General features: G+C 35.7%; 2 protein-coding genes across 4 annotated transcripts in view; both read right to left on the reverse strand.

The window, feature by feature from the left end:
* Window positions 1-18,305, reverse strand: part of LOC143226595 (N-acetylated-alpha-linked acidic dipeptidase 2-like) — a 94,052-nt gene that overhangs the window by 34,515 nt on the left and 41,232 nt on the right. For all 3 annotated transcript variants that reach the window (XM_076457786.1, XM_076457785.1, XM_076457787.1), the window contains 4 exons: window positions 13,270-13,515; window positions 10,418-10,574; window positions 6,408-6,538; window positions 305-427 (listed from right to left, as the gene is read on the reverse strand). In XM_076457786.1, coding sequence (XP_076313901.1) covers window positions 305-427; window positions 6,408-6,452 — 168 coding nt within the window. In that variant the 5' untranslated portion in view covers window positions 6,453-6,538; window positions 10,418-10,574; window positions 13,270-13,515. The remainder of the gene's footprint in view (window positions 1-304; window positions 428-6,407; window positions 6,539-10,417; window positions 10,575-13,269; window positions 13,516-18,305) is intronic.
* On the reverse strand, window positions 8,156-16,927 carry LOC143227513 (glutamate carboxypeptidase 2 homolog). Its single transcript, XM_076458954.1, has 4 exons — window positions 16,881-16,927; window positions 13,270-13,515; window positions 10,418-10,574; window positions 8,156-8,221 (listed from the first exon to the last, which is right to left on the reverse strand). The coding sequence occupies exons 1-4, from the start codon at window positions 16,925-16,927 to the stop codon at window positions 8,156-8,158; spliced, it is 516 nt and encodes a 171-aa protein (XP_076315069.1).

The raw sequence follows: 18,305 nt of genomic DNA on the forward strand, positions 1-18,305 counted from the left end.
GTCAAACATGCTCGCCCTTTCAGCCGTGGGGGTGTATAATGTGACGATCAATCCCACTATTCGTTGGTAAAAGAGTAGCCCAAGAGTTGGCGGTGGGTGGCGATGACTAGCTGCCTTCCCTATAGTCTGACACTGCTAAATTAGGGACGGCTAACACAGATAGCCCTCGAGTAGCTTTGTGCGAAATTCAAAACAAAACAAACCAGAAATACCTTTATGTTATTGCAAGTTGATAAAAATATTGTATTGCATGTTTCACAGTTATACAAGCACAAGAAAGAGCTTAAATTTCATTATTTCTTACCTTATTTCCCCGAAAAATTTTACCATATCGAGACAGACAAATTTTACCAGAAACGTTGACTCCCAGTGCTTCAAGTTCGTCAAAATCTTCAACTCGGCCGTAATTAACGTACACTGGTTCACCCTAAAATAACATTATACAAATAATAATAATGATAATCAAATAACGAAATACATTCTAAATCATTCAGTTTGATAATTTTATACATACACAATGTTGCACGTTTTGGCTGTGTAATTAGTTTCGTTGGATCAGTTTAAGATGTGGGTACAATATATCGTGATGACGAGAAACCCACTTGAAGGCTGGTATGGGTATTAACACTTTTACTGTGTGTTTGTTTCTTTTAGCAAAGCCACAAAGGCTATCTGCTCAGCCCACCGAGGGGAATCGAACCCCTGATTTTAGTGTTGTAAATCCGGAGACATACCGCTGTACTAGCGGAGGGCAACACTTTTACTAATAAAGCAGAAAACAACGTTTTGACCTTATTAGGTTAACCTGAAGATGACCTAAGAGGTTAAATTTCTCTGCTTTATTAGTAACAGTGTTCATACCCATACCAGCCGACCTGAACTACATATCGTGACCTTTTTGTTGTTGTCCGTCAGCTATTTGTATATTAATTTTTCACCTATATTTCGTCAATTAACAGACAAAAGAATTTATTCACAACGCCATTTCTACAAGTTTCTTTCTCCACATGTGTCCATGCTGGGCCTGCAAACGTGATTAAGGCGCTCTACTCGCAATCTGAAAGTTACGTGATTGAACCCTAGTCACACCAAACATACCCATCTCTTCAGCTGTGGGGGCATTATAATGTTACAATCAATCACATTATTCGTCGATAAAAGAGTAGCCCAAGGGCTAGCCGTCCATAATTTAGCAGATAGTCATTACTACCCACTTCCACCTCTTGGGCTACTCTTTTATCGACGAATAATGTGATTGATTGTAACATTTCTTGGCGTGTTCAAGAAGTTGGGAGTAAAATGGACAGGTATGGCACTTAAGAATGGGATTATACGTTCAAATACTGTCTGAAAATATTCTACTGTTCGTGTGAAGCATGGGAATAAACAGTTTGAGTCTGAATAATTTGTATTTACAAAAATTAGTTCTTTTCAAGACTACGAAGATTGTAAGTTATATTAGTATACAAGCAATAAAAATATATTATAAATGTAAAACAGTGTAGAGAAGCCATTGGCAAAAAAAATGCAAACAAGAATATATGACTTTAATACAACTGACTAGTAATAGTTATTTTCATTTTGGCCACAAGTGTTAATACACATTGTTGTTAGATTTGGTTTGGTTTGAATTTCGCGCAAAACTACTCAAGGGTTATCTGCGCTAGCCGTTCCTAATTTAGCAGTGTAAGACTAGAAGGAAGGCAGATAGTTATCACCACCCACCACCAATTTTTGGGCTACTCTTTTACCAACGAATAGTTGGATTGACTGTCACATTATAACTCTCCCAAGGCTGAAATGGCGAGCATGTTTGGTGCGACGGGGAATCGAATCCGTGACCCTCAGATGACGAGTCGAAAGCCTTAACCCACCTGACCATGCTGGGCCCACATTGGTAAGAAAGCAACTATCAGAACTCGTCTGTGTAACTTTGTATGGAATATTTTTGCTAGGGAAGTGTTCGTTTGTTTTGGATATTTGAGCAAATGACTGTTTGTGCCATCTGTCCCTGAGTTTGAACTTATCGACTAAAGAAAAGGTAATTAATCAACAACACAAACAACAACCTGCGGGCTACTCTTATCGTATATATATTTGACTATCACTCTTATAATGCAGCCACAGAGTGTGATTTTTCGGCAAAGACTTGTGAACCAATGTGAGTCATGAGTTCGAATCCCCCTCACACTAAACATGCTCGCCCCTTAAGCCGTGGGAGCGTTATAATTTTACATTCAACCCCACTATTTGTCACTATTTGTAGCCCAAGAGTTGGCGGCAGGTGGTGATGACTAGCTGCCTTGCCTCGATTCTTACACTGTTAAATTACGTATGGCTAACGCAGATGGCCCTTGTGTAGCTTTCTGCAAAATTCAAAACAAACAAACCATAATATATATATAGGTTTAACTATAACTGACCCTAACAGAGGTGTAACCCTGATTTATAAATCAACACTGGCAATGAATAGCATAAACGTCTTAAGCGTAAATGAGTGCATAGCCATAGATGTAATTATAACAAATAACTTCAAAATTAAAATTTCAAGAACCTACTTCGCACCCAGTGAAGTCCTAGACACAAAATTACTAAATACTATAGTAAACCATAACAAAAACTATTCTGTGATAGAGGATCTCAATTCCAAACACACGCATTTTGGATGTCGAAGGATTACACCAAATGGATCTCGTTTACTACAATTCATAAAAAAATACAACTTCAGCACTTTTAAATGGTTTAACAGCAACTCATTAGTGAATACACATAAATTCAGGATAAATTTTGGATATATGTTTAGCCCCCTTGGATTTAAAAGTTTAAAATGCTTAGCATTTCATAGACAGTAACCATTTTCCTATATGGTGTAACTTAGATCTCTCCCCCACCAACAAAAACCAATACCTCAAACAAACATTCTATAATAAAGCATATTGGCAACGATACGAAACAAAACTAGGTGAATTATTACCAGCTTCAAATATAACAAGTGTCTCGTGTCCACAAGAGATATATGATTTATGTCAAGTAATAACTCAATGCTTCACTAAAGCAGCATAAACAGCTATCCTAATACAACAATATACGCATAAAAATACAAAAACATAACAAATATGATTAAAGAAAGACGCGGCTTATGAAAACTATATACAAACACTGGAGATATGGCTTTGAAACCACAGATAAATACACTAAGAAAATTAGGAAATGAATAAAATTAATAAAACATGAAAACTGGAATACTTATTGCAATACCTTAAATGATGAACATACCCCACAAAAATTCTGAAAACATCTGAAAAGATTTACAAAAGACATCCTATCCAAGGTAACAAAATAGCACATACTAACACGCAAAAGGCTGAACTATTTAAAGAACACCTATTTAGTATTTTTCAAACACAAAATGATCCAGATATACATAACTATATTATCGAAGCCAAGTAAACAACAAAATTCAATAAAACAAAAATATCTTTAGACCACTCTTCTCAGCTACATAGCCACTACAAACAAGAACAGAATCAATCACAGAAACCATGAAAGAATACATGACAAGTGAATTAACAATGACACAAATCTGTATCGCTATAAGCCATTGCAAACAAAGTACGAAATACAAGCAATATTACTCAAAATGGAACTCAGTTACCACTTGAACATCTCAAGGAACTCTTCAACCTGTCCCTCAAAATAGGGTATATCCCCGTCTCTTGAAAGCAAGCGATTATTCTCATGTTTTTGTAGGAAAGAAAACCAGCAAATAAGCTACAAAGCTGCAGACCAATCAGGCTGACCAACTGCGTGGAGAAAAGTTTGGAAAGAACAATAAAAGAAAGAATAAATCTTTACCTAAACCACAATTCTAAATTATTGAAAGTACAAAACGGTTTTAGAAAAATTCGGCAAACAACAGATCATTTACTTAGATTGACTGAAATCGTAATAAATAGTTTTAATAAAAGGGAATGTACGGTCGTATTTCTTCTCGGTTTAGGGAAGGCTTCTGATAAAATCTGTCATTCAAGGCTAAGGTCCCGGATGTTAAAGATGGAACTACTACAAAGAGTTATTCACTGATTATCAAACTTTTTAGAAAATACAAAATGTCGGTTAAATGTTGAGGACACCAACCCGGAGTATTTTACTCTTGAGGCAGGGTTTTTTCAAGGAGGGGTAGTTAACCCCACACTCTTCATCATGCACGCCAGCGACATGCCATTAAACGACAAAATTAGTGTTCACAATTTGCAGACGAAAAAATTTGGAAGAATTCTGAACCGAAAACAACAGCAGCCACGAATTTTCAGCCCTCATTGAACAACATCCCTGAATAATGTTCTAAAAACGAATAAAAATTAATAAACCAAAAACACAAATCTTAGTGCTGGCCAGAACAAAGAAACTAATTGAAATCAATCCCAAACACTATCTTAACGGAACACTTCTCCAAACAGATACTTGTTTGTTTGTTTATTTTGAATTTCGCGCAAAGCTACTCGAGGGTTATCTGTGCTAGCCGTCCCTAATTTAGCAGTGTAAGACTAGAGGGAAGGCAGCTAGTCATCACCATCCATCGCATACTCTTGGGCTACTCTTTTACCAACAAATAGTGGGATTAACCGTCCCATTATAACGCCCCCACGGCTGGGAGGACGAGCATGTTTAGCGCGACGGGGATGCGAACCCGCGACCCTCAGATTATTACTTAACACGCTTGGCCATGCCGATCCACCAAACAGATACATGAATAGCATTTCTTGGTCTTACCTACAATACAAAATTAATCTGGCAAAAACATATAAATGAAATATTTTTAAAAATCTTGCAAAGAATAAACCGAATTAAAAGTTTGTCAGAATATAATACAGAAACAACATCAACTAATATATTAAAATATTCAAACAAAACATAGACTAATCATAGAATACGTTTGTCGAGTCTGGATCAATGTCATATTCAAGAAAATTAAAATAACTACAAAAACAACAAAAATGTAACACTCACTAGCATCTAAATACGCAAACATACAACCACTCCATGACAGACTTCTAAGCAGATCATTGGCGTGCTTTAACAAAAACGAAATGTTATGTGCATTAGAACGCTATTTCATATATGATGAAAACAAGCGTGAGTACCTCTCACCCTTAAATATGTACTATAACTTCAGTAATATGACACCTACTTAATCCATCATATTGTTCTTTTATCATGTAGTGTATTAAAAGGATATTTATGTGAATACATATAAAGTAATCCAACAGCATGAAAAAGATTGGAATGTATGGACTATTTATATAGCGAGTATTTATTTCCCAGTGTACATGACGAACGTTAGAACGTAAATGAACATGGCCCTGATTGGGATTTTGAATTCAAATCAATGAACATTTATTTTGAAAGCTATACCCTCTTTTATATTGCGTTCAACATTTAACAGTTGCCCCTAAATGTTCCCATAAATGCTAAAGGAATGGATCAAGATTGTATCTGACTCTCCCAGATCTACCCTAAGGACCTAAATACCAACAATAAGAAACGGCGAATAGGCTTAACCTTGAAATCACAGTGCTGTACGCTAGCCTCTAAGCGACTATCAACCTTGAAATAGTGTATATATAATAAAGTCCATTATCTGTATAGATTTAAATAACGAGAAAAATTAAACATGAGTAAACAAATAGATAAACGTGACCAAAACTACAAAAAATAGATCGCTTTAACTATGGAATGTTTAAAAATATACGTATAAAAACTTTTGTTAATCCTTTGTAGAATAACACCACATAGTGTCATCTTTATATTATTAATAGCGAAAACCCTCAAAACATTTGCGAACAAATTATTTCATTTATTGCAACATCACTTATTTAAATACATGATTTCTAGAGTAATACAAAAGTATTCTAATCACAGACACTGAAATTTATAAGTTCACTTGTCTTAGGCCTAACATTAATTAGGCCTTCATTAGGCTAGACCTATATTCGACAAAGAGACGTACACTGTTCATTTAGTGCTAAACTTACTGCACTTAATACATGTACTATGAATAAATAATCTATTGTTCTACGACGTAACGTCAGACTCTTTTAAAAGCTTTAATATACGCTTGTAACTGTCAACTGAAATATATTAATATCCTTTCTGGATTAACTCAACGATTTAACAAAGGCACGTTTTCAAATTCCGAAAAAGGTGCAATATTTTTTACATATCAATCCAAACGTGTCTTTAATTTTCGATGAACCGCAGACTCCTCGCTTCTAATTGACAGGAAGCCAAACTACTTCAATTACGTAATATGTTGCCATGATATCATTGCGTGACCGATACACAGTGTGTTTCATAGTACTAGATTTTAGCTAGTCTAATACTCATATGTTTATTTAAAATATTACCGTAACGTTTCCACTCGGGGAAAACCCGTTAAATGCCACACCCATATCTTCTCCACCTGCTTGAGGAACTTTCTTCTCTTGTAGTTGTGCGGTAAAAAAACTTCTCCACTATTGCTGTCAACTATCTCAACCTAAAAAAATTGATTTAAAAAAATGTGAGTTACATTTTTTTTTCTAAATTCCAATGTATTAGGTTTCGTCATTAGATAAGTACATAAAATATTCGCGGTCATAGTTTTTCAAGCTATATCACATCACATAGTGACAGGGCGTATACAACTTCTCTTTGATGTCTGATATTTCAGTGGAGTTGAAATGAATATCTAAAGTTTAATAAAAGTGTTTGTTGATAGGAATGATTGTAGCCTGCCAGTGTTGTGCTGACCGTAAAACATAAAAACTTGTAATCAAAGTTAGAAGTTAACGGATTAAAACAAAGACCCCATGTCACTTTATTTAATGTGGTTTAGTGTTCAATATATAGCGTGTGAATCTTTTTGCTTTTTGTTTTCTAGCGCAAGATGTTTACCGGTATTTTCAACCTCAACGGCACTCTATGACACTCTAGGATCCACTGGTAGCGGTCACTAATTTTGAATTATTGACAAGGTGAAAGATAGTCAGCATAACTCCTCGAAAGGAGGAATTTTTTCATATTCGAAATAAATTACGGGCTGCATTTGTTAGTATACTGGATTATACCGGAAATACGCAGAATGTCCAGTGATCAACTTAGCATATGATAATACTTGGCCACTTCCAGCCCTTGGTATTAGTTGCTGCGTGATTAAACTGCTCGGACTCTGGTTTACAGAGTAGTGTCGCCTCGTCGTTTTAAGGCCTTGTATAGTTATTAAAAATAAATTTGTTGAATGCGTTTTAAGAAACTTAGAAAATGGCGTTATACTTAAATACAACAAGGATGTTTCAAAATTCATCTGAGAATCTCATAAATGTGTACATACCGAGTGGCATTATTCTTTCCCAATTCCTTTTTTTTTTTTTTCTACAGCTCTTCAAACAAATTAATAGGTTGCCAGGTCTAAAGCAGGCCCGGCATGGCCAAGCGTGTTAAGGCGTGTGACTCGTAATCTGAGGGTCGCGGGTTCGCATCCCCGTCGCGCCATACATGCTCGCCCTTTCAGCCGTGGGGGCGTTATAATGTTACGATCAATCCCACTATTCGTTGGTAAAAGAGTAGCCCAAGAGTTGGCGGTGGGTGGTGATGACTAGCTGCCTTCCCTCTAGTCTTACACTGCTAAATTAGGGACGGCTAGCACAGATAGCTCTCGAGTAGCTTTGTGCGAAATTCAAAAAACAAACAAACATAAAGCAAACGGACAAATCAAACAATTGCCTACACACACTCTGTACACCGGGAGAAATCGAACTCCGGATTTCAGAGTTTTAAGTTCGTAAACTTCTCACTGACACCCTCACCCTTAGCGGGAACTTTCTAGACCTTCAGACGTGCGGCGCATAGGGGCCAACTTAACCAAAATGCAAATTATTCAGTTGTGTCTGTGAAGGTATCAAGACACATACAGCACTTATGCGTTTATTTGTATTTTTATTATCTTCTTCAGACAGTTTAAAAGGTCGGAAGAGTAGTATTTTAAAAGTGAAAGGTTCTTTAATTGGTTAAGTTTCAATGCAGAAAAAAAATACAAAAACAATTAGAGCATGTGAAGAACTGACCTTGCCTAGGGGCCCATACACAACACATTACTTATCTCCTACTCTTAATTCTACCTAACAAATGTCTGTCTAGGGTTATCAGATTGATAAACTGTAGCATTTTTGTCTCTATAGTTCTGAAGCAGTTTAAATTGCAACAACACATATTTTTTATCATTTGCTAAATGACAGAAACAAATAAAATTTGTCAAAAGCTTATCTAGTGGTAATGAAACTAATAAAGTTAAAAACGCGCTAGGTAAAAATCAATGAAATGAAAATGTACTTGATGAAAATAAATGGAATACAAACGTTACATTCAAAAATTAAAAATAAGTGAAGTTAAAAGACGCGCTATTTAAGAATAAAAATATAAAATAAAAAACAAGTCTAAATTTTCTTAAAATAACTGAAAAGATTGGTTTGAATTTCGCACAAAGCTACAATAGGGCTATCTGCGCTAGCCGTCCCTAATTTAGCAGTGTAAGACTAAAAGGAAGGTAGCTAGTCATCACAACCCACCGCCAACTCTTGGACTATTCTTTTAGCAATAAAGAGTGGGATTGACCGTCACATATTAACGTCCCCATGGCTGACAGGGTGAGCATGTTTGGTGTAATGGGGATTCGAACCCGCGACCCTTAGATTACGACTGGAGTCCCTTAACTTTCTGGCCATGCCGGGCCAACTGAAAAGAAAACAAATATTGATGTTTTTTCTTCGCGGACGGACAACTCTTTAAAAATATAGAGACAATGAAACAAAAAAGCACCTACATTTTCTTGAACGTACTCAAAGGAAACAACATTGGTTTTTAGGTTTTCTTTTTCTTCGCGGAGGGATAAGCCTTCCTAGCTCAATACTTGCTACTGCCCAGTGACATTTCATATTAAGAAAGCGTGTGGTCTGTCTTTTTCCGGTTATTCTTTAAGCAACATTTTAAAAAGCCACGTATGAGAAAAAGTGTATGTATCAAATTCATAGCAAAGTTCGGAGAAACTGGGACAACTTATCAATTTTGCTGCTTCTGATAGGGACAAAAATATAAGGCTAAAAACCGGCTCGATCCTAAATTTTGTGGGGCGTTTGGTAACCCCATTACAGCTGCTTTAGGTCTGATGAAACTTATCACTAAACACATTGAATTCGAAAATTTATCACAAGATAAAATTCTGTTACTAGCGAAGATGACGCAGAAAGACACTCAGCTGAGAAGCTTGTAGTATTCTCTCGCGCAAGTTCCGAAATAACAAAATAAACAAACAAACAGGATAGAGTTCTCCTCTCCTGTTTCTTCCAAATTTAGCAAAGTTTTCGTTGTTTTTCACAGTCTTTGTTCCCATTTTTTTTCAAATTCAATGGTCATCAATCGTAGAAACAACCAGAATTGTAAAGCTACGAGAAAAAGAACGTTGTTGCAATAACACTGATTTTTGAAACACTTGAACAAAACGTGGTTATTATAAATACATGTGTGTGTTTGTGTTTATTTCAGAATTTAAAACCAACTGCGATATAAATTTTCATATGAAGATGAATAACTAGATTTAATAGTTCAATAAAGTAGCTAAGTGATCTGATAGGAGATCATCATCATCATCAGTCTACCATTCAATTCCGTCAAGGAACAGAGGGTTGCAATCACTTGCGGTTTCATGAACAGGTATTTAAGTGAGTAGGTTGTTAGCCCACTGCACCGAGCCATCCCTAGTTTAGTAGTGTAAGACTAGAGGGAAGGCAGCTAGTCATCACCACCCACCGCCAACTCTTGGGCTACTCTTTACCAACGAATAGTGGGATTGACCGTCACATTATAACGCCCCCACGGCTGGGAGGGCGAACATGTTTGGCGCGACTCGGGCGCGAACCCGTGACCCTCAGATTACGAAGCGCACGCCTTAACGCGCTAAGCCATGCCGGGCCCTGACAGGAGATAAAGTGATACAATTGTGTGAGTCGAACGTAAATCGTGCTTTAGATGTAACTAAAATGTAGCTTTCTAACAGCCATTAAAAATAATTAAAACAGTTTGTGTATTCAAGTGTAAAGTAATATCATTCTAAACTTAAAGAATAGGCAAGAAGTAAAATGTATTACATTACAGAATACTAATACTCTACCGAAAACCTTTTTAATCACAATATATTTCTATCATACGAAGATCGAATATTTATAAAAATGGTGCTAAATTTGGAAAATTAGGATAAGTACATGTTAATGATTAATGTACGACATTAGCACACTAAATCTTACTGTAATTTTATGCTAAGTTTTCTAAATTAAACTAATAAATATTTTCGTGAAACATGTTTTGTACGATAAATCATAATTACCGTATTTGGATGTTGTGGATCTGGATACGAGAGTAGAATATTATATGGAACCATTTCAACTTTATCTAATCCCTGATTGGACCACAAGTTTTGAATGTATTTAGCCAGTTCGAAGTCACGTGCAGTCCCTGCCACATGAGGTTTCTTGGATAAATACCTAGTAATGATCCATGACATAATTTTAGAATTTCAACCATAAAACAATTTAACCTGAAACTCAAATTATCACACGCATGGCCGCGAAAAACGATTGATCGAGGATGCCAAAGTTTCTGGTAACATCCAGTTTCTCGTTCTGTAGTAGTTTTATAATCGCATCTCAAGTTATGACTAAGAAACCAGGATTTGATTTTGAATTTCGCGCAAAACTACTCGAGGGCTATCTGCGCCCCAGAAATCAAACATACGTCAAAAACTAATGAGAACTAAACATACCTGTTCCAAGTTCACATACAAAACATGAAATGTTTAAAAAAAAATCAACATTGTTAAGTTCTAACGTACTGAACTGTTCTGAATAAAGCCTTCACATCCAAAGATTTAAATGTTAATGACAGGTAATTTTTAAAACACCAGTACCTTATCTCTGATTCAAATTTTAAATAATACTCTTAAATATAAAATAAAATAAAGTACACGTTTTCAAACGATTTTCCTTCAGCTAAAATATTAGTAATGAAATATGCTTAATTAACTGTCCAGCTTGCGAATAAAAAAATATTTCTGAGGCATAATAAATGTGATTTAATTCATACTTAAGTCTGATAGGTCAAAGACTTCTGATTACAAACAGGTAAGAGTTATTGAAGAGAACGCTCAATAGAATGTTCTAACTACATGAAACTTATAGTAACAGTTTTGTATTGCAAGAAAAAATAAAGCTAACACATTTGAAGTGTAATGTTTATTGTTATTTCAAAGTCAACAGACTGTAAGTTATGATGTGAAACTGCGGTATTTTTTTATAATGCTAGAAATGGAATGTTGTTTTTTAAAGTAAGAAAGTTTATTGTTTTTTTTACCTTTCCATGGGCGCTCGTGAAAGTTACTGCTTCAGCGAAGGCGTTCTATTCAATGTATTTTTTATGCATTCTGACGATAAAAATGTTAGTAAATGTTTTACTAAGATTTGGTATTATCTTGTATTTCGTACTTTCATGTTCTCTGACGTTTATTTTACTTATACGAAACGTAGGAATATTTTTTCTTTGAAAAACACTGTTTAATGATTCATCTTTCACGAGGAGTAGGGGTTGTCAGTGGAGAAAGAGAAGGTAGGGGCTAAAATTAAAATTATATTACTATTATGTCTGATATTTTTGATAAAGTTACTTAAAACTATATCATCAGCTGTAACACACAAATTAGCATTATCTAGCACGTGCATCCAATAGAGACAGTTTTGTTTCATTCTTTCTTAATATCATGTCATATTTGTATGATGATAAAACAAGAAATAAGTTCATTAAACAAGTTTCAGCCAATCGAGAGCAAGTCAAAAATCTTATTAAATATATAATGACCAACTGAAATTAACATTGACTTTTAACGCCTTTCTAAGCCTTAGTCAATAAGACAGAATAATATAAAGTGACCTAGCTGATTGTTCAATTGACGAAAATTTAAAGTTCGTTAAAACGTTTACAAACGCGAACTAACATTTTTATATTTTGAAAAGAAAGGTCCTCATTTTGATATAAATTAGATTTACGTCATACATAAACATATGATTTAAACAAATCTTTTACACTAACATCCTACAATGTTTTATATTTAAAATGGCCGATAACCTTTCTTCCTAGTTAACTGTAAGAAAATGAGCGTTAAATAAAAGTCATATTTTCGTGTTGTTATTTTTTTCCAGCCATAGATATATTAAAAGTGATTTTTGGAAAATCTGATAAACTAGTTTTAATAAAACCTTTGCTAACCCTTAGTAGCTGCTCTGAGTCCATCAACCAGGGTCGTAGATTCTTGGGGATGGAGGGTATACATCCCCCCCTTCATTTTAGGTGCGGGGTATGGTGCATACAATCATCCCCCCTACAGTTTGGTCTGTTGAATTGTTTTATTGCGTCACAGGCCTACAAATTGTGTGTTTGTTCTTGTGATTCTCGTGTTCTTACCAATCGAATTACATAATTAAGCCTAGATGTAAGCTTTTTCAATAGCCGAAATGTACATCTTTAATATAAGCGTGCTTCTAAGCTTTTCGATCTAAGCGATAGTTCGTAAGTATCAGTTAGTAGGCCTAAGTATACATGCAAGTATCGTGGCAACAAGATTACTCTGTGACTGCATGTTTACAGTTTTTAGGTTCACGTAATCAGAGATTACCAATTTGCAAATTGAACAGTCCACGTAAGTGGTTGCAAAAATCATCCCCCCCCCCATCGGGTGTAAAAAAATCTACGTCCCTGGATTCTGTTTGTTTATTTTGGAATTTCGCACAAAGCTACTCGAGGGCTATCTGTGCTAGCCGTCCCTAATTTAGCAGTGTAAGACTAGAGGGAAGGCAGCTAGTCATCACCACCTACCGCCAACTCTTGGGCTACTCTTCTACCAACGAAAAGTGGGATTGACCGTCACATCATAACGCCCCCACGGCTGGGAGGGCGAGCATGTTTAGCGCGACGCGGGCGCGAACCCGCGACATTCGGATTACGAGTCGCGCGCCTTACGCGCTTGGCCATGCCCTGGATTCAAAGAACATATATCATTCATCAAAGTAATTTCACAAGTTTTGGTTTTTAACGCTGAAAGTTGACGATATATTGGAAATCCAATAGGCCTAAAAACTGCCACCAACATACAACTTTTTAATACTTTGACGTTTCTTTTTTTTCACTTACTTGAGATACTTTTTAATGTTTTCTGGCTTCACATCTTTTATTACATGCTTTGAAACTTTATCGTTTTTTTCATATGAAGGAACGGTCAGTCTTTCGGCCACCTGGAGTTTGTGTCGTTCGTGTTCGCTCATTTGTCTACCACCAATCCCATAGTTACCAATAAGTATACCAATTAGCAGCGCCAACACAGCTAAGCTAACGGCAGCGATAATTTGTGTTGTTCGTCCCATTTCTTTACTTCTTTCTCTGAAAAGAAAACAAATAAACATTGAAACAAATAACCACTGTTTGTTAAACCAGTTCAGTTAATGATGTCAGAAATGTTTTCCTTTCCAAACTCAACGGTTTCTTAATTGGCTTTCCAAATACATCTAAAACACGGTGAAACTTATTAAAAATAATTAAAACAGTTTGTGTATTCAAGTGTAAAGTAATATCATTCTAAACTTATTAAATCTCAAGCTAATAGCCCTCTCTAATTATAAGGTATTTGAAGTAAAGGTTTTTTGTATGAAGTATACTTGTATTAATGAAACAACAGCTTAGTTTGTTCTGTTACAACAAACAATACACTATTTCTAGCCAGGATCGAAATTAGAATTCATGCGACCATGAAAAAGAGAACAATTGGAACTTCACTTAATCTCCATGTCAAGACTTGTTACAAGACCTAAACAAGGGTCATCCGAAAATTTCTTACACATAATATTCTAAGAATTAAAAGTTGAAAGCCCTGGAGATATCTGACACATATCTCTGTTTAAAGCTATAGGTATAAGGCTGGAAAAAGATATTGTTTATTTTAGGCATTATGGGAAAAGTTTTGAAATGTTCCCTTGCATTTAAAAGAATTTTTGGAGCCAGTATACGCTACTTATGCCCACAGTGGTAAATGGCGTTTTTGTGGACTTACAACGCTAGAAACCAACCTTGTTTTGATACCCGTGGTGGGCAGAGCACAGATAACCCATTGTTTAACTTTGTACTTAAAATACAAACAAACTATTACTTATACGTAATTGTCAAGTAATGGATAATGATTGGTCATTGAGTGAGATCTTATTTTTTTAATACCTTTAGTATACTTATATCTTTGGTTTCAAAACATTTGATTTTCATACACAGTGCTTTCACCCTCTGCAAAGTTTCCACATTTTGTTGTCATCTGAGTTGCAAACATGAAATTTTTAAATGGGACTTTATACCTAGAATCTATACAATATACTCCACACTGATAAAACCTAAGAAAACACTGATATTATGTAAGTTATATTTCTAAAGGAAATGATAATACTCTCAATTGATTAAGTACTCAACACCTTTGCTAAGGTAGCCACAAATCAGTTCAGGCGCAAAATATTAGTTTGAAAGATCACAAAATTAGTATAACTGTCTCTATCTGTGTGTAATCAAAATGATTTAAGTTGACTTCAAAGTAAATACATCTGCTCAAGCCACAACTCACATAGTGATACAACAAATCAACCGTGAAGACCAAGTAGCTTTCCAAACAAGTCAAGGATAAAATGGTAAAGATCAAGAGAAGGTTACAAGAAAATTTCAAAGTTGCTGATTACACTATGTAAAACATTTTTTTTATTTTTCTTGTTCCTGGGCAGAAAGTGTTATTTTCCAATTGTTTATGGCTAAAGTAAATGGAAAATATCTATTTTTCTCTTCAAACTTTGCTTTTGTGACCTGGGCAATGAAATTTTCAAATTTATCTATTTTCCAGAACATTCCAGGTAGATTCAGAGCTGAGTAGCTGATAGAGAAATTTCTCGAAGATACAAGAATTTTCTAGAATGTTGTAGAACTTACGAGAATTTTCAAGAAACTTTTAGAATTTTCCAGAACTTTCCATAGTAATATATATATACAGGGGCTCACCACTCACCACTTAAGATTACTTTTAGCTGCCTAAGTGAACACATAGACCTATCTGATTTTATCAAAGATGGCATCAAGAAGCTGCAAGCATTCTCCAGACGCATTCTGCTGTGTATGTGGCCAATTTATCAAGACAAGAGCGAAAAAGTATTCTGTGACAGCATCTGCTAAAATGTGTTAAGCCTACAAGGCATATTTCAGCATGCTTGTCAGGGATCAAGACAAACCCTGGGCACCTCGTTTTACCTGGGAGCACTACAAAAAAACTCTAGAAGGTAAGACGGACAATTTTTTTTGCTTGAACATTAAGATTTTATATTATACAAATTATAAAACTATTAAAATTTAAATATATTTTATTTATTTATATTTACTTTCCAATAGTATAGAAAAATATCACATAAAATATTTTGCATGAACCTCTTATACATTAGTTGTGGATAAAATAAATTTATTCTTCATAATAATTTTATTTTGCTCTTTCGTAGGATGATACAAAGGACAAAAGAGAGCACTACAACAGGAAGTACTGGCCACAACTGACCGAGTTCTCTGTGGGTAGGCACAATGTCAAGTGTGAGCCACTAGTGAACCTTCAGAACCTTCAGTGTTATTCCCACCATTGCACATAAAATTGGGTCTTATGAAACAATTTGTCACAGCCCTTGATGAGGAGTCTTCAACCTTGAAGTACCTTCGAGACTCCTTCCCTAAGCTGTCTGAGGCAAAGGTCAAAGCTGGTGTCTTCGTTGGACCACAAATAAAGATCCTGAAGTGCTCAGAATTCCTTAAGAAGCTCAGTATGAAGGAAAAAAAAGCTTAGGGCAGTTTTGTCACAGTGGTTCGGGGCTTCTTGGGCAATCACAAGGCGAAAAGTATGTGGAACTGGTTGAGGCTCTGGTGAAAAACTACGGCAAAGTGGGATGCGGAATGTCCCTGAAAGTCCATATTCTTGACACTCATCTTGATAATTCAAGGAGAACATGGGAGCATACTCAGAGAAGCAAGGCGAGCGCTTCCACTAAGATATACTGGACTTTGAACGCCGCATAAATTTGGTATAAATACATGTAAATTTAGATTCATATGTTATTTTATTCAGACCTTATGTAATTGTAAATGTGCAAATTTGCCAGTTTTTACATAGAAAATAAGTTAATTTCTAAATTGTATTATCCAGGTCACAAAAGCAAAGTTTAAAGAGAACAATGACCATTTTCTGAACTTTTACAACATAAACAATTAAGAAATAACACATACTCTCCAGGAACAAAATTTGTGTTACATAGTATTATCTCTTTGAGTGTGGTGAAGTCCATCATTAAGAAGTGGAATGTGCTTCATACAACACAGTCAGCATCCAGATCAGGCCATCCTTTCAAACTAAGCAGCCAGACTAGCCGGAAACTAGTTAGGAGTGCCACTGTAAAGCCAACACTTACAATGAAAGATCTGCATAACTCCATGTCTAGGATGGGAGTCAGTTTTGTACATCATCAGTATCTCGGTCCCTACACAAAGCTGGTCTGTATGGACGAGTGGAAAGAAAGACACCATTACTGAAAAAGAATCATCTTAAATTTCGTATGAAGTTTGCGGCAAATCACGTAAATGATGCTGCAGACACGTGGCAGAAGGTTTTGAGGTCATAAGAGAGAAATTGGAGCTTTTTAGTAAATTCAAAGCGTTGTGTCTGGTGCAAACCCAATATAGTACATTACCCAGTGAACACCATCCCAGCTGTTAAGCATGGTGGTGGCAGCATCATGTTATGGGGTGCTTCTCATCAGCATGAACAGTGAAGCTTGCCAGAATAGAGGGAAAATGATGGTGCAAACTACAGGCGAATCCTAGAGGAAAACCTGCTTGAGTTAGACAAGAATCTAAAACTAGGTCGAAAATTCACATTTCTGAAGGACAATGATCCAAAATACAAGGCAAAAGCCACATTGGAGTGGATTCAATAGAAAGTGAATGTTATGGACTAGCCCAATCACAGTCCTGACGTGAATTCAATAGAAAATGTATAGTGAGACTTTAAGTTTGCAGTTCATCCTCAACGACCTTATCAGAACTGAAGCAATTTTGTTAAGAAGAATGGGCAAAAATTACACCATCCCATTATGCAAGCCGGTAGTTTGTATGGTATTGAATTTCGAGCAAAACTACACGAGGGCTATCTGCGCTAGCCATTCCTAGTTTAGTCAGTGTAAGACTAGAGGAAAGGCAGCTATTCATCACCACCCACTGCCAACTTTTGGGGGACTCTTTTAAGAACCAATAGTGGGATTGACCGTAACATTATAACACCCTTACTGCTAAAACAACGAGCATGTTTGGTGCGAGGGGGATTCAAACTGGCGACCCTCAAATTACGTGTCGAGCGCCCTAACCACCTGGCCGTGCCGGGCCTAGCTGGTAGAGAACTAACAAAAATACTCACAGCAGAAACTGGTGCCAAAGGTGTTTTCATCACGTACTGACTTAAAGGACTGAATACTTATGTAATCAGCAAATTTCAAGATATATATTTACGTAACAGGTTTTGCTGGCATTCAGCCTTCTTCACACATAACAGTGTTAAGTTTGATCATTAGAGTTTTGAATGAAAACATGTTTATAAAACAAAATTGTTTATATTTGGTGAATTCAAATACTGTGAAAGTACCACTCTCTCTTTTAACATGGCTCATTAACAGCAAAAGAAATGCATCCTGTTTATTAATGTGTTTTTAGGGGAAAACTGTAGACGAGAATGACACCGATCTTTTAAACTATATCACGTCATCATCATATATAAAAGTAAATTTTACATTGTGCTTATGTAAAAACAAATCAAAGATAATACATTCTACCTGATCACCAAACGGTCAATTATGCCACGATAACAGTAATTATAGGTTTTAGATTTGTTCACTTTACAAGTTTCTAGTATTTTAATCTTGCTATTTACCATTATAAACTTTCAGTCTTGCTTGTTTAACAGTACAGACTTCTGTAATTTTTCCATTTTAACAGTACAGACTTTACACTTTGACACTTTAAGAGTACATATTTTTATTCTTACAGCTTCAACAGTATGGGCTTTCAATCTTGTCACTTTAACAGTACAGGCTTTCAGTCTTGTCACTTTAACAATACAGACT

This window comes from Tachypleus tridentatus, chromosome 9 (genome assembly GCF_004210375.1).
Source record: "Tachypleus tridentatus isolate NWPU-2018 chromosome 9, ASM421037v1, whole genome shotgun sequence".
NCBI lineage: Eukaryota > Metazoa > Arthropoda > Merostomata > Xiphosura > Limulidae > Tachypleus > Tachypleus tridentatus.